The sequence below is a fragment of the Camelus bactrianus genome, chromosome 32 (assembly GCF_048773025.1).
Source record: "Camelus bactrianus isolate YW-2024 breed Bactrian camel chromosome 32, ASM4877302v1, whole genome shotgun sequence".
Taxonomy (NCBI): Eukaryota; Metazoa; Chordata; class Mammalia; order Artiodactyla; family Camelidae; genus Camelus; species Camelus bactrianus.
Genome location: NC_133570.1, coordinates 21,833,577 through 21,849,924, shown reverse-complemented (window position 1 = coordinate 21,849,924; position 16,348 = coordinate 21,833,577). Strand labels below are relative to the sequence as shown.

The 16,348-nt window shown below is 56.0% G+C and overlaps 2 protein-coding genes across 4 annotated transcripts in view; one reads left to right on the top strand and one right to left on the bottom strand.

The window, feature by feature from the left end:
- The first annotated feature begins 1,546 nt into the window (after positions 1 to 1,546).
- RSPH14 (radial spoke head 14 homolog) overlaps positions 1,547 to 16,348 on the top strand; it is a 53,878-nt gene continuing 39,076 nt past the window's right edge. The window contains exons 1-4 of the mRNA XM_074356180.1: positions 1,547 to 1,639; positions 2,714 to 2,971; positions 3,797 to 3,899; positions 5,508 to 5,626. Of these exons, the coding sequence (XP_074212281.1) occupies positions 2,773 to 2,971; positions 3,797 to 3,899; positions 5,508 to 5,626 (421 nt within the window). The 5' untranslated portion in view covers positions 1,547 to 1,639; positions 2,714 to 2,772. The remainder of the gene's footprint in view (positions 1,640 to 2,713; positions 2,972 to 3,796; positions 3,900 to 5,507; positions 5,627 to 16,348) is intronic.
- Positions 11,190 to 16,348, bottom strand: part of GNAZ (G protein subunit alpha z) — a 36,120-nt gene continuing 30,961 nt past the window's right edge. For all 3 annotated transcript variants that reach the window (XM_074356178.1, XM_010955427.3, XM_074356179.1), the window contains exon 3: positions 11,190 to 12,855. In XM_074356178.1, the coding sequence (XP_074212279.1) occupies positions 12,511 to 12,855 (345 nt within the window). In that variant the 3' untranslated portion in view covers positions 11,190 to 12,510. The remainder of the gene's footprint in view (positions 12,856 to 16,348) is intronic.

Here is a 16,348-nt window from a genome sequence, read left to right as displayed (position 1 = left end):
GAGTGAACGAATATTACATTTTAAAAAAAGAAGGCGGAGAACAGTGTTTGAAGTATGCTGCCGTTACACTAAAAAGTAAGTGCATTATATTTACTTGCATAAATTTAGTTTATTGCTGGAAAGATTCCAGTGGTTGTCACAGATGAGAACAACTGTTGGCTGGGGACCAAGGAGGGAGGGCGACTTTATACTTTTATACTTTTTGGATTTTCCTCTATGTGTCTATAGTGCTTATTCATAAATAATTCAAATGAAAATAAACAATTTGGAACTCAGAGACTACAATAATACCCCCATCTCGGTCCTTCCAGGTCAGCCCAGATGTACTTTGGCATGTTTCATGCCTTCGAGTCGTTGCCACAAGACACCTCCTCCTCTCTGCAATCAGGGCACAAGAAAGCGCTCTGGCTGTAACTTGGGCATTTGATTGCCCTGCAGTGAAGGGTAGGACATGCCTACCATTTCCTGACCTTAATCTGCATAGTTCTAAACCTAATGATGCCTGAATATCATATGCCTGGCTTCTAGAACTCATGCTACAAAATTAATTTCCATAATTAATGGCTGTTTAAAAGCTGACCTGAGTCACTGAGCTTCTGTGAGCTAGTTTCTGTTGGCAGGGAGAGACATGTGTGGCTAGATGGTGTCCAGTGGCATTTGTAAGACTATAATCACAAAAATGAGACCGCAGCTTTGGAGAGGAGACCCGGGTATGGAATAGGGGTAGGGGCTGCAGGCTCTGATCATGTTCTTGTGGTGAACTGGCAGGTGCTTATTATATTTCTGTGGTTCACAAATTAACATGTATATGCTACATAGAATGTTATGTGTATATTTTCAAAGGTAACAAAAAAGATTGAAAAACAGTAAAATGGAAGGACAATTTTTAAAAATTAAATTAAAGGCTTTGTGGAGGAAGAGTACACCACGTTGTGTCCTGAAGGACAAGGACGTGATTAGTGTTACAAGCAGCGCAGCAGCAGGAAAGAGTTGACCATTTAAGGGATTAAGAGAGAAACAGCCTGGCTGGAGGTGGCCATCACACAGGGCCTCGAGTGCTAGGCTAGGAGTCTGGACTCTGTCCTGAGACCGATGGAGAACCCTGGAAGGGTTTTATGTAGGCCATGGCTGAGTCCGGCTTGCTTTAAGAACAATTGCTCCGGCCAGCAGTGTGTTGAGCCTACTGCAGGGACAGACCGGTGTCGCTGCCAGCCAGCCATCCCGCTGAGGAAGGAGCATGAGCCAGGGCTAAGCAGTCCTGGGATCAGCCCTGTGTGATCGAGGGAAGCTGCCGAACTTCTTTGAGTTTCTTATGGGTAAAGTGGAGAATGCTATCACCTCACAGGTTTGCTCTGAGGATTAATGGCATGCCAAGTGCCCAGTACAGAGAAGGCCGTCCACAATCACTTCCCATCTCTTCTCTACTACGATCAAAGCGGAGCAGCCTTTGTTCCCCGCAGTAACCCAGTAAAGTCTCACCGTGCCTACTTTACAGCGGGCCCTGGCCCGAGGCTGTTCGCGCCTGCGCAGTGGGCGCCCGGTGAGCCGAGAGAGGCTAGGCGGCCGCTGCCAGAGTCGCCTGGCAACCGGGTTGCCTAGGAACGGGCGCGCACTACCAGGACCGCGCACGCTGAGGCAGGTGAGCCCGCGGCTGACACAGGCTGGGGAACAGGAGCCCCTAGACCCACCAAGACCCTCTCAACGGGGTTCGCGCCCTCCCACCCCAAGCCCGCCTGTGCCCCTTAGAGGAGGGCAGGACCCTGTCCCCGGCGCCCACCATTCCCTGCCAGGGAAGACCGCATAGAAAATGGCCACGTCCTTTCCAGCCCGGCCCTCCTCTCCTCCTTCCCTAGTTATCTGGTGCCTAGAATCAAGGTCCGCTCACCTGGTTACTGGAGTAGATTCCCACAGGGCGGGGGCTTGTCACTATCACTAAAGGCCATAACCACCAGCAGCAGCATAATAATAACACAGCCAGTGTACCTGAAGCCCTGGAGTGCCAGGCTCATGAATACCAGCGAATGTGCCAGCTTGGGAGGGAGGGACGTGCTGCTATCATCCCCCTTTTGAGCTGCAGAAAGACACAGAGGAAGCAACTTATTAAGGGCCTGGAGCCCGTTCTTAACTACTAAGCCATCCCGCCTGTGGTTTCTCAAAGTGTGTTTGTGTGTGAGTCATAAAAATAAATCATACTTTAACCTTAACGCCTCCTTTGTGGATGCGCCAGAAGCATCTGGCTGTGGGTCCCTGATGGGTGAAAGTACTAGACCTGGATTTGAATGTTGGCTCCTAGCCTAGTTCATGACCTCCACAGTTCCTCTCCCTTAAACCTCAATTTCCTCCTTCATGAAATGTGGGTAATAGAAGTCCCCTCCTCCTGGGGTAGCTGAGTTAGATATTAGGGCTTGCTGGCACCAGATAAGCACTAAATGTAGCTGTCCTATCACTGTTTGTTTAGTTTGGTTTGTCTTCTCCGTGCCTTGAGCCCAAGGCCCAGCCTACAACATATTGGGAGAACTCTGGAGTTTGCAGTTTGGGCTGCCTTCACTGTGACCTTGAACCAATCCCTTCATTGCTCTCAGTCTCAGTTTGCTCATCTGTAAAATAGAATTAAAAATACCCACCCAACTGCCCTCACTGTTCTGAGGCTCAAATGAGAAGTCGCTGCTAAATCACAGTAACCATAAAGACAACTTTGGGTTCTCTTACTCAGTGGTTCCTGCAGAGCTTCCTTTTGAAAGCTACAGAGCTGCCCTGCGCAGGCGTGGGAAGATGGCCCACACCCGCATCTCCAAGTACCTGCCCCCCGATGTCAACCCCAGCCAGGCGGCCATTGCCTACGGCTGCCGGGCGCTGCCCAAGCTGAATGAGGAGCTGCAGTCGGAGGACCTGCTGATGAGGCAGAAAGCCCTCATGGCTCTGTGTGACCTCATGCATGACCCCGAGCATGTCTACGTGGCCATCCACATAGGTGAGTGTGTCACGGCCCAGGTGACCATAACCAGGGTCTGGAATGACAGACAGAGCAGCTCAAGGGGGGAAGAGCTGAACTGGCCCCTTCACAGTATCCCTTCCAGCTGGTCAGTCAGTCCTTAATGAACACCACCAGCGGTGTGCTTCCTGTGCTACGACTTAATGAGGTGGCCACAGACCCACCAAACAGGGCGTGGTGGTCCCGGCCTGGCCCCAGACAGTGCAGGGAGCTTCAGTAGTAAAGGTTGCTATTTAATGAGCCCGACTCTGGGCCAGCAGCACTGCATGTGCCCCACCAGTGTTATCTTGGTCGTCGTAGCACTGGCCCTGGGAGGGAAGGAGCATCTCAACCAACAGATAAGAAGACAGAGACTCGGAGAGAAGGGATGTGAGGCTACAGTTGCCCCATAAATAAATGAAGTGGGATTTCTACGTGCTTACTCTGGCATCAGAAATGTAACCCTTTCAGGGGTACATGACTAGTTGGTGACAAGGTTGGAATTTGACCTCCAGTCTCTTCAAATGCAAAGGACATTTTTGTGAGCCCCGTGGAGGGCTGGGAGGAAGGCACCGGTAGGAAGTGTGCAGGGAGATTCACGAGGGGGCTTGGATGACTGAGTGCTTGGGGGTAAGCCTTTCCAGCACCCAGAGCCCCCGCTAGTGACTCTGAAACACTCCATAGCCCACACCGTGCCCCCACGCCCCAAGACCAGGGAGCTCTGCTTCTCTCTGGTTCCTGACATTGGCTCACCTGTCCACCTTTAGGTTAGCCAATTTCTGAGCCTGGTAAATGCTCAGGGGTTTTCTTTTTTCTGCCTCACAGGCTGCTTGGAGAGCCTGAAAGCTTTGCTGAAGGACACCAACGACATGGTGCGGATCAAGACCACCGAGGTGCTCTCCATTATGGCAACCCACAACGTGGGCAGGTGGGCAGCTGTCCCTGGATACCAGCATCACACTTTGAAGCTGCACCCCTCTGTTGGGTGGCAAGCCCTTGAATGACTTTGAATGACCTGCTTGCAGGGCAGGGAGTTCAATGTATTAATGCAGGTGAAGTGCTCAGCCCCAAGTTGGGGCTTGGGGGCCCTGGGGCGCTCCTCTCTCTGGGGGCTGCTGCTACCCTCTCCCCACAGACAGTCTCTGGGAACTGACACACTTGCTTGCGCAGAGCCATCTGCAGATGACCACCTCTGCCCCTCAGTCCTCTGGACCTCCCAGCTCCCTGGCTCCTCTCTGGTTGCAGGATCTGGGAAGGGGATTGGTCAGCCCGATCCCTGCACATCCCTGGCCCAATGGGTCACTATGAACGGGGTGCATGTGGGGAGGTGGTGCCGACACACAGGCTTTGCACCAAGCAGGGTGCTGGGACAGAGTGGTGGGTGGGGCACAAGCCTGGCGTCTGGTGGGGGTGCCCTTTCCTGCTGTGACCTGGCAAGACTCAGGTGGAACCTCACGGTTCCCACTGTAGACAGATCCGAGGTGACCTGGCAGGACTCAGGTGGACCCTCACAGTTCCCATCTGAGACGGATCTGGGGAAGGTGCTTTCTTTTGGTCACCTGGGCTCAGGCTCCAGGTGGAGGTGAGGGCGGGCAACTGACTCTAGGTTCTTACTGGGTCCTATCTGGGCACAGTCTTAGCTGTGTCTAAATCCAACTTGCCAAGCAAATCAGAACTATATTGAGGTATCACCTCATACCAATCAAAATGGCCATCATTAAAAAGTCCACAGTGAATGCTAGAGAGGGTGTGGGGAAAAGAGAACCCTCTTACATTGTTGATGGGAATGTAATTTGATGCAGCCACTATGGAAAACAGTGTGGAGAGTCCTTTAAAAACTCACCCTATGATCCAGCAATCCCAGTCCTGGGTGTTTATCCGGAGAAAACTCCAATTCCGAAAGATTCATGCACCCTAATGTTCATAGCAGCACTATTTACGATAGCCAAGACATGGAAGCAACCTAAATGTCCATCAACAGATGATTGGACAAAGAAGATGTGGTACGTACACACACACACACACACACACACACACACACACACACACACACACACACACACACTGGAATACTACTCAGCCATAAAAAATGAAATGATGCCATTTGCAACAACATGGATGAACATAGAGATTATCATATAAAGTGAAGTCAGTCAGACAAAGACAAATACCATATGATATCAATTATATGTAGAATCAAAAAAAAGATACAAATAAACTTACTTACAAACTAGAAACAGACTCACAGACATAGAAAACAAACTTATGGTTACCAAAGGGGAAGGTGGGTAGGGAGGGATAAACCAGGAGTTTGGGATTAACAGATACAAACTACTATATATAAAATAAACAACAAGGACCTATGGTATAGAACAGGCAACTATATTCAATATCTTGTAATAATCTATAATGGAAAAGAATATGAAAAAGGATATTATATATAACTGAATCACTGTGCTGTACATTGAAACTAACACGACAGTGTAAATCAACTCTACTTCAATAAAAATAAATAAATCCGACTTCCCTTCCCCAGGGATGGCTTTTTAGAGCATGACATCATCCACGCCCTGTCCTACCTGCTGAATGACCCCCAGCCGACCTGCCGGGAGAACATGCACTTGGCATTCAAGCACCTGGCCCAGCTGCCTGCAGGTAGGCTCGCCCTAGGTGCTGGGACGCCCCTGGGTCTTCCGTCCTGGTCAGGCGCCTGCCACGCTGATTACAGTCTAGAGTACATTAAAAAAAAGTCATGCTTTTATCAAGGAACAATACACATGTTGAAAAAGCACACGCTTGATTACACAGTACGAAGTAAACGTGCCCCTGCTAGGAACCACGACCCAGGCCAAGAATTATGTAGAATGTGGCCAGCACCTGCCCCTGCTAGTGACTGCCCCTCACGCAAAGGTAAGCGGTTCCATGTATCTTCAGTTTATAAGGTCATAGGTTAGTTTATGCCTCTTTGAACTATTTTGCTTCTAGCTTCTTTTGCTTAACGCTTTGTCTCTGAGACCCACGCATGTTGTGCGTTACCGATTTCTGCCGATTTGCGCTGGAGCGTGGCACACACACTGTAGGCGTACACTACAGTGTATCTGTCCCTTCTGTTGCCGATGGATATTTGCATTGTTTCTGGCGTGTGGCTGCCAAGAATACAGTGGCTACTGACGTCCTTACAAATGTCCTTCGAAGGACACGTGTATGTGTCTGTTTTGAGATATATCCTGGAAAGAATGGCGAGGCCCGGGGTAACTTTACATCCCAATTTAGCTCCCACCAGCAGTGTAGGAGCACCCCAGGATTTCCGGGTCCTCACCCACACTTGATCTTATATCTGTTTGGTGGGTGTGGGGTGGCGTCTCATTTTGGCTTTAATTTGTATTTCCCTGGTGGCTATCACCCTGTAAGTGTCCTCTTTTGAGCAGTGTCATGGCATGTTTTCAAGGATTAGAAACTCCACCTGCTGGCTTGCTGTCCCCTCCAGCTAACCGCTCCAGCTAATTAGATGCTGAGTCCAGGCTAACGGCCACCTGCTCACTGGCTGCAGGGTTGAGATTCATGTCACACTGACGCCCATCCTGTCACATGGTGCAATGAGCATTTTTAAACAAGGGGCTCCTTCCAAGAGGCATGATATCAGGCCTTATGGGGTGTGCCTTAAGAGGGACAGGGAGATGTTGTGGGCCAGGAGTTGGCCAGACTGGGTTCCTGCTGCCCTCACCTTGTCCCCTGTGTACCCCGGGATGGGCTATTTCTTCATCGCGGATGTGAAGCTGATGGGACCCATCTCAGGCCTGAAGTGAGGGCCAAGTGGGAAGAAGCTAGCCAAGCGTGTAGCACAGGACTCCCTGATTGAGGTCCCAGAGAGGAGGGAAACGGATCCGGTGCAGAGCCCTGGGGGCTGGGCATGTGCACACCACCAGTCCATCCCCTCCTCCGCCAGACCTGGCTGGGTGCGCTAGACCTGACAGCAGAACTCCTGGTGGTCTTTTTAAAGAGACCACCCTATCCCACCCATCATCTTCTTTAAACGCACCTTAGCTGGTTCTCCTGGGCGACCATGGTTGATGGTCCCTGAATATTGGGGCATCTCCACGAAGGACCGATTCTGGGGCTGAGATCCACAAATCCCTTGGCCCACCACACAGGAACCTTCCTTCTTGGGTGTAGAGAGGGGACTGTTTTCATCCAGGGCTCTCACAGTGATTGTGACCTGTTCAAGCCTTCAGCGAGAGAGGACAGCGGGCATCAGGTGCCATCACCAGCTGTGCTCAATTGTAATATCCCACCACATTTCGTATTTGCTTGAGATTTTTGCTTAAAAAATAAATGCAGTCCAAGTCCCCTGTGAACCTCCCCAACCCAGCCCCCTTTCTCTCACCCTCCCTGGGGTGGCCAGTAATTGGTGACTGTGTCCCCAACACGTGTCTTTGTATTTGACCACAGATGTAACTAATCTAGAGATCTTGCTTTGAGTGTTTTTAAAACTCTGTGTAAAAGGATCTTCCTGATGGATCCCTTTGGTCCTTAAAAATCCCAATGTTACGATTCAGAGATGTACCTACGTTCTGTCACAGGCTCTATTTCGTGATTATAATTCCGGCCCACCCGCCCTTACATGCAGTAAACTCACCCCTGCCCAGTCAACAGGCATGCAGAGGTTTGGGCTCCTGAACATTCCTGCTCAGGTTTCCCTCCCTGGGAAGAGGGTGTCGTGGGGCTGGAAGAGGCAGGCCTTCTGGGCGGCCATTTTTCCGGTGGCCTTGCAGCCTGGAGAGCCCGGCAGGGCGCTGTGTGTTGTGGCTATCGTGTGGCTCTGCTGTGCCCCGAGACCCAGAGAGGGGCGTCTTCTCTGCCTGGCGCTGTCTCCGTCACCTCTCCTGCCTGGTGCCTCCGGGAGCCAGAACCCCTTCTGTTGAGTTGTTTTTCCATTTCTCCTTGATTTGAGGGAGTTTTGCATTTATCCCAGATTCTAGCCCTTTGTGGGTCACACACACTGCAAATATAATTTCCCCGGGGCTGTTTTGCATGGCTTGTCACTGTTCGTTGGCCCAGCAGGTTTTCATTTGAATGTAGACTTTCTTCAGTCCTGTCCTTTGTGGCTTTTTTAGGGGGTGCTGCTTAAGAGACACTGGTGCTAGGAACTCCTGGTCGTCTACTGCTATATTTTCTTCTAAAAGTGAAAGCGTTTTCACATTTAGCTCGAGAAGGTCCCTGGGATGGGTTTTTGGTTGGTTTGCTTTGAAGCCTTCTTGTCTAGACCTTGCCAGGCAACACCGTCCTAATGATGAAAGCTCTATGGTCATCTGGGTTCTGGTGTACTGGCCTCCCTGTCTCCTCCCTGCCAAGTTTTCCAGAACCCACAAGTGCTGGGAACCCCACGGGGAGTAGGGGGGCCGTGGTTCTGACAAGCCTCGTTGGAGGCCCCCCAAATCACTACTCATTGTCTGCGATGTGCCCAGAGGGACACTGGTGAGGAGTGTGTGGCAGTGGGGGGGGGGTTGCTAGATGGAGGGGAGCACATATGGTGTGGCAGGTGCCCCAGGAAGTCCCTCTGAGGGGGCCCCGAGTGCAGTGGCTTCCAAGTTGGCTGATGTGGCTGTGTCCTAGGGGGTGTCCTTGCGGGGCCTGTGGGTGGGGGCCTGGGTGGGGTGAGGGCGTCTACTTCAGGGGCTCCGCTCTCCAGCATGGGGCCTCGGGCAGTAAAAAAGCCCGAGTAGCACCAGGTAGCAGAGGGGCCTGTGGTCCTGCCAGGACGGTCTGCACTTGGGGTGCAGTTGGCTCTCACGCTGGTGGTCACTGGTACGGGTTTTTGTCCACAGCCACACCAGAAGGACCCTCTGCACCCAGGGGAGCGCTGACACTCAACGAGTCCTGGTTGTTTAGCAGGTTTTGTGCAGTATTTGAAAGGACGACGTGTTAGCTGTTCTCCTAATGCTCTTTGCTCATTTGGTCCCTCGCTCCTTCGACTTATGTGTTGGGGTGTCTGTGGGGGACAAGCCTTTCCTGGGCCCTGGCATCCGCTGGCTGCGTGGTTTCCCAGCATGGTCAGCAGGGGGCGCCACAGGACCGTGCCTGCCTGGCGGGATTGCTCCTCCTCTTAGGCCCGATGGCATGTCAGGCTCCCAGTCCACCAGGCCTCGAGGGACTGACACCACGGATGCTGGAGGAACCCATCTCCTCCCTATTCTGCCAACCCCGTGTGGACAGAGTGTCCCGTAGGTGAGGGCTCTGGGTTGACACCAAGTATCCCTCTGTAACTGGACTCTAGGGCCCCCGGAAGGCCCACTCCCCAACTCGGGCCCTCTGACTGTGTCCTCAAGCCCTGCCTGGTGCTCGTGGTGCTGGAGCTGAGAGGTGCTGGAGCTGAGGGCCGCTGGCTCAGCTTTAGGGCAGCAGGGACCGCTGTCACTGACTGCTTGTGTGCTGCTGGGTTTGGATGTTGGGTGGGGCCATGGGGTGGAAGCAGGCGCTCTCCCTGCCCAGAGTGTGGGACGGAGGCAGGGAGGATGCACTCGGGCCTCTGCCCTGCGGACTCAGGAAGGGGCAGGGCTGGGCTGGGTAGGGGCATTCTTGGAGTCACACCTTCTGGGCTGGAGGGAGATCGGGGTGGCTGTGTCCAAGGGAGCTTGGGCTCTGGGAGCAGCAGAAGCCCTGGCCTGTTCTGCCCCCTTTCCCTCAGTGCCCAGAGAGGGTGGCCCAGTGCTGCCCCTGCTCCTCCGGCCCCAACACCACAGGGTGAGGAGTGCCGCTACCAGGGCTCCAGGCACGTCCTCAGCCTGACAGCCCTCAATGGTCCCACCTGCACAGGGGACCCTCTCTCCTTAAGGCCGCTCTCTACCAACTCCAGCCCCATCGCCGTCCCCTCTGCTGGTCCCGAGCTCACTTCCCCAGCTAATGCGGGCGTCTGGGCCCCTCCTGGACTTCAGCTCATGCCTTCCTCAGGCTGAACCCTGATTGGGCAGCCAGCGAGGGAAGGAGGTGGGTCAGATAGTGCAGACACCCCTTCCCTCCTGGCCCAGGCATGGGTGCTCTGATAGGTGGTGTGAGGGAGGGAGGGGGCTGCCAAGGCCGGGGAGCTGGGCCCCGAGGGACGATGGGCCTTGGGCGGTGAGGATGGGGGCGGTCACACCAGCAGAGGGATCAGTGGAGCGTGGGGAATGCAGTGGGCTGGTCAGAGGAAGCACCGATGCGGGCGGAGACCGAGGGGGGGCGCGAGGGGACGGGAGGGGAGAGGCCGACTGCTGTGTGCTGGCGGAGCACCGTCCCAGGGAAGTCTCCTCTACCCTGTGAACACATCGGGGCAGGAGAGAGAATTCTATTCTTTGTGTATTTTTAGCTAAAGATGCTCATGGTGAGATTACTGCTCTTTTCACAGTTGGCATTAAAGTTAAAAATAAGTCTCAAAGATTTGAAGTCACAGGTTGTTTCTTCCTAGACAAGAGCCCCCTGGGTTTCTGCTGTCTGGTGACGTGGAAGGTGTGGAGGGCATCCCCACGTGGGCTCAGGGCTGGGGAAGCAAGGGCCGGTCTGAGTATCTGAGTGCCGGGAACCTGCACCAATGTCTGTCTGTCCCCTCCCCAATGCTGGGGCTCTGTGCCTGGTCCTGGGTTTGGGGAGGTGACCTCGCTGTGGGCTCTTGCCCTGGCCGTCCGGGTACAGAGCTGGGCAAGGACCCAGGTCTTGGGAGGCACAGGCCATGCCTGCTCCTGGGGAACCTGGCCCCCCTGCTCCCCATCCTTGACCATCTTTCCTCATCTGTAAAATGGGTCACCGCCAACACCCCTGTGCAGTGGTGAGCATTAAATAAGACACTCTGTAAAGAGCCAGGAGCAGTGTGAACTTCCCTGACTGCTAACTAGTGTTTTCCACCCAGCCAACGCTCCCCACACCCTGCAGGCCCACCCTGCACCCTTCTGGCTCTCCGGGCACCCCTTCCACTCTGGGGGGAGGACTCTGACCCTCACGGAGGTGGGTACAGCCGGGGTGGGTGCTGTCATTACCCCCAAACCTCAGCCCCTCGGACACAAGGGCCCCGAACATCTCCCCTGTTGGCAGCTTCTTTCCTCTCCTGGGGCTGTTTATTCTCGACATTCATCTCAAAGCGACTTTTCCTAAATGTGAGTAGCAGGGAGAGAAAAAGGCACGTAGCGTGGAAGGTGTCCCCGCCACCCTCCCACGTGTCAGCCGCGCACACAGCACTCGGACACAAGGCTCAGCTCATTCAGGGTATTTTATTTCTTGAAGTAGACAATCTTGGACTTCCGTGCGATCGCCAGCTCCTCTCTCCCCCTCGACCTCTCCTAAGTCCTTAGCTGCGGCCCTGTGCACCGACCCCGGGCAAACGGCACCACCGAATGCAATTTGGCGAGGGCTCTGGCAGTGGCTCTCAGCCAAGGTCCTTCATGGTGGCAGCAGCGCCATGGCCGGGGCAGGAAGGGCCTCCCTCAGGCTCTGAGCGAGGCTGGCCGAGCCTTCACAGGGGTCGCGGCTGCTCTCAGTGGGCCGGCGGGCACCGGGCACATCTCGGGCCTCCCCTTCCTCCACTTGCCAAAAAGCCACAGGCAACTTACTCTTTAAATACCAAGACATTTAGCTATTGTTCATCCGCTCCTGGGTGAAGGACCTTCTTTAAATACATCACACTTATTTTCGGAAATAAAAACGAAGCGGAAACCGCACCAGTAACAAGAGGACGCTGCGCGGGCTTATGTACAATGCTGCCCCCGAGGCCGCCGCCAGGCGCGGATGGACAGACTCGTCCAGGTAACAACTTTTACACTCAGCAAGCCAGACACAAAAAGGACCACCTGAAAAAAAAATAGGTTTGGAAAAATCTGCATTTAAAAAAGAATACTCAACTGCGTTGGAAATTTTCTGTATTTCTGCGAAACACCACGAGATCGGGCCGAAAAAAAAAAACAATGTCAGAGGAGAAAAAACCAGGTTTCAATTTATAAAATGTCCGACTGGTAGAAGAAAAGCTGGAACCCGGCTGGCCTGGTCTGGGTCAAGTCCTGCCATGTGTTATCGTGTGGAGTTTCGCTGTGTATTCCGAAGCCGTTTAAAAAGAGCTGGGAGTGGCTGGTCGGTGCCGTCGGGTGGCCTCGCGGCCGGGGTTCCAGCGCAGGTGGGCCGCCCAGCTCTGGTTCTCCTCCTGGTGGGTCGGCAGAGCGCCCCCTCCTGGCGAGCTGGCCGCCCCTCCTCGTGGTCCCGGACGGACCCCCATGCAGAGCGGGGCCACTGGGAAGGCAAGGTGACTAGGCTGGAGGGGCTCAGAGTGAACATGGCGACAGCTCCTCAAGTCTTCAGGGGAACTCAGCCCCGTGGGGGAGCCTTGCCATCTGCCGTGTGTGCGCGTGTGTGTGAGTGTGTGTCTACCTACCTAGCAACCTATCCATGTATGTTCGTGTTTGCAGAGACGTGGGGGCCAGGAGGGGGGCGGGGGGCCTCTCCGCCCGTTCCCGGCCCCGGGGCTGCTCTCTGAGTGCGCTGGGGAGCGGTCCCCGGTTTCGCCACGGCGGGCGGCCGGCTCCTCAGCAAAGGCCGATGTACTTGAGGTTGTTCTGGATGATGACGTCGGTCACGGCATCGAACACGAACTGTATGTTACTGGTGTCGGTGGCGCAGGTGAAGTGAGAGTAGATCTCCTTGGTCTCCTTGTTGCGGTTCAGGTCCTCGAATTGCCGCTGGATGTAGACAGCGGCCTCCTCATAGGTGTTCTGGCCGCTGTACTCGGGGAAGCACACAGTGAGCGGGATGCGCCGGATTTTCTGCGCCAGCAGGTCCTTCTTGTTGAGGAAGAGGATGAGAGAGGTGCTGACGAACCAGTTGTTGTTGCAGATGGAGTCGAAGAGGCGCAGGCTCTCTGCCATCCGGCTCTGCAGGGCGGGGCGGGGTGGTGGGTTAGTCAGGGAGAGGCCCTGGCCTGCTGGGGGGCGGGGAGCCCATGGCAGGGTCTCTTGGCCCAGCGAGGCCCAAGGAAGCACCCTTCCCACCGGGTCCCCACTGTCCTCATGCCGCGCAGTGGGCTCCACACCCTTCCATCTGGCCCACCCTCCTCCAGCCCCTCCCTAATCTGAGTTCTTGGTTCTGTTAGGGTCTGGGAAGCCCAGGTCTGCCTGCTATAGAAGAGCCTGGAGGGTTTGTTCTCGGGAACCGTGAATCCAGCTTTTCATGCTGGAAGCCGCTGGGCTGTGGACATGAATAAGCTCCATTCACCACGGTGGTGCTGGCCCCGCAGTGGCCCATTCTGCAGCTCAGGCCTGGGCCACAGTGCCAGGCTACCAGGGCTCCGAGGGCGGGACTGGGCAGCAAGGCTGCAGCCCCCGGGCTGGGTGGGCTGAGAGGGCAGGTCCAGTCAGGGATGGACAGCAAGCTGGCACCTTCACCAGTAACAGCCAAGCCTCTGGCCCCCTGAGCTCCTTCTGTGGTGATGGCACACGTGGGGCAGCCTGTCAGCTGGCAGGTCCCAGTCGGCATCTGGGGTCCATCGCCGGGATGTTGCTGACCGTCCCTTCCCCTCTCCACTGCTTGGGAGGCAGGTGAGGCCCAGAGCCCTGTGCTCTGGGCCTGGTGGGCGGTAGGAGCCCTCAAGACCTCCCTGGCCCACCCTGAACCCTGTCAGGAGGAGTCTGGGCTTGAATGTCCCCAGATGTCTCCAGCAGGGAGGAGAGCATGCCCTACCCTCACACCCACGTACCAAAGCCCCAGCAGGTGCACGGGCGGGGGGCTGTTAGCTGCACCTGCAGCTGTGGAAAGGTGTGAGAACAGTCTTGGCCTCCAGAATAAACCTGCTCCAAGGACAGCACTGGTGACTTGGGGAAACAGCTTATTCTTTGTGCCCAAAGAAGTAGGGGGCAGGTCTCTGGGGGTGAGAGAGGGATGTGTCTGTCTCTCTTCCTGGAAAATTGCAGAGAAGTGTAGGGTGGCCTGGGGGTACTCAGGGGCCCTAAGGGGTGGCTGTGGGAGGCAAGTGGAAGATGCACTTAGGGCGCCCCTGGCCCTGGGCTCCATGGGGCAGAGGCCAGGCTGGGCCCAGACCGCAAGCTGCCTGGTGGCTTGAGCCCTGTGCTGCCCCTCCCATCCACTGAGGGTCCTCAACCTTCTGGAGCCCATTTCCCTTTTGGGATCCAGTTTGTCCCAGGTCGGGGGGCTCAGGGTGAGGGGTGCAGGCAGGAGGTCTCCCCGGGAAGAGGGTGCAGGTGGCAAGAAGCAATGCTGTGGTCAGAGGGTGGGGGCTATCCCCAGGAAGGCTGGATAAGCAGGATGGGGACCCAGGGAGGGACTGGAGGAGGGAGAGGTGCTGTCCAGAGCAGGGGACAGAGTGGGATCTGGGAGGAGAAGGATGCTGGGACCAGCAGGGCCATACGTGGCACACGATGCTGGCCGGTCAGGGTTAGGACGCTGTACTCTCCTCCCAGAGGAGTCTCAGCTGCGGTGGGGAACTGTGGCCCTGCACGGTCCAACACAGGCCTTCCTGGTCCCTTGCCTTTCACCTCCTCCGAGAAGCCTCTCTCACCAGCCTCTTCCCCGTCTCTGGGCCCCGCCTCAGTGCCGAGAATTTCTCAGGCTCCCTTTGTTGCTGGACTGTCTGTGGCCACTCCCCTGACAGGATGGACAGCTGTGTGTAGGGCAGCCTTGCTCCTTTTGATCCTGAGGGGGACGCCATGGTGCACACTTGCCCGTCCTCAAGGGGCTTCTGATGTGCATGGTAGGGGCAGTAGGAGGCGGGAGATGGGCAGACAGAAAGACACCACACAGCAAGGCAGCACCTTCCTGCCAGAGGCTCAGTGTGGGAACTAATACAGATGACCCAGACCTCTGCTCATGTCCGCAGGGATGGCCAGGGTGCTCTGGCCTCCCCAGGCAGCCCCAGATCCCCGCTGTCACCGGGATCCAGGTTTCTCCACCCCTTCTCACTGGAAGTGTCTGTGAGGGCAGGGCCTCTGCTCAGCCACCCAGGCCCGGATGGAGTCACCACGGCCCTGCACAGATGTGGTCCTGGTCCAGCTGCCCACAGGGAGACGTGTGTGATGGGGCCTCCGAGCTGCCCTCTGTTCACCAGGCTCAGGAGCACCGCAGCCCCTGAGTCCTGCCCAATGGACAGTCTGTGACAGCAGCTCTTCCCAGGGCAGCCCCTCCCCTCCCTCAGCTGAGCTTAGTACTCAGACACCCAGCAAGCCATTTCCATGGCAACTGGGAGGAAGCCTCCACCCTCAGCCTTGCACAGCAACACAGACGGATGGCAGAAGCTCAATCACTGAGCTGGGTCAGGCGTCCCTCCACAGGGGCACACCGGCCTGGCGCTGAGTGCTGGCCAGACCACACTGTCCATCACTGCCTACTTGTTGCAGGGCAGAGGAGGGTCTCTGGGTGTGGGGGGGACCCTAATCTCCTTGGGGAATGAGGTAGTGGGCAGGGAAGAGGGGAGGGCCTTCCGGTGACCTGCTCCTGGCTGCAGCGCCTCTGAGTGGGAGGGGAGGGGAGGCTGTCAGAGGGAGCACCTGACTGCCTCATCCTCTGCACCCTGTGGCCAGGTTGGCCTGGACAGCTGTCCTTGGTAGCTCTGGACCTCACTCCTCCCCAGTGTGGAGGCTACAGTGGTGCCCAGGTGTCTAGCTGGTGCCCATCTCAGAGAAGTGGCCACGAGCAGCTCCTTTCCACCTGTACCCATGTGAGCCCCCGGGATGCCTGGGCTGAGACAGATGGGCACAGCCCCGCTGCACACCACTCCCACTGCCCTCCCTCCACCAGGCACAGCCATGGGCCACTTGGCACCCGTCCCCCTCTGGCCACTCAGCACCCTACTATCCCACCCTCCCATGTCCCTGGGTCGTTCCGGGCCTCCCAGCACTCTGACCCTTGGTCAGATGACCCCAGCCCCACCATCTTCTATCTGACCCCCTTCAGCTTTAGGGCTCCCTGGGTGACAGAAGAGGGACAGGCTGAGAAGCACAGGGACAGCCCCAGAGAGAGGCCAGAGTGAGGAGCCCTGACGGCACCCATCCCTGGCCTGCCTGCTCCACTGCCAGGCCCACACGACTGCTTGGGTGGCCTTGGACTTTACCCCCCGGGAGCTTTGGGTCCTGCCAGCCATGAGAGCAGTTATTCTGGGCTGTAGTGAAGTGAGTCACGATAGAAACATGGTTGACAGGCAGTGACAGGAGGCCGGAGGCCCAGCATCCCCAGTACGGGCACTGGGGCCCGACATCCACGCCTGGCCTCCCTGGCTCCTTGGCTGCCCTCACAGCACCTTCCCCGGGACCCCAGGTGGTCACTCTCAGATACGCAGGGGCAGGGAGCAGTCCTGGCTTAAGAGAACACAAGAGTCCCCAGGGTGGCACGCACATGTGCCTGCCGCCCAGCACACCA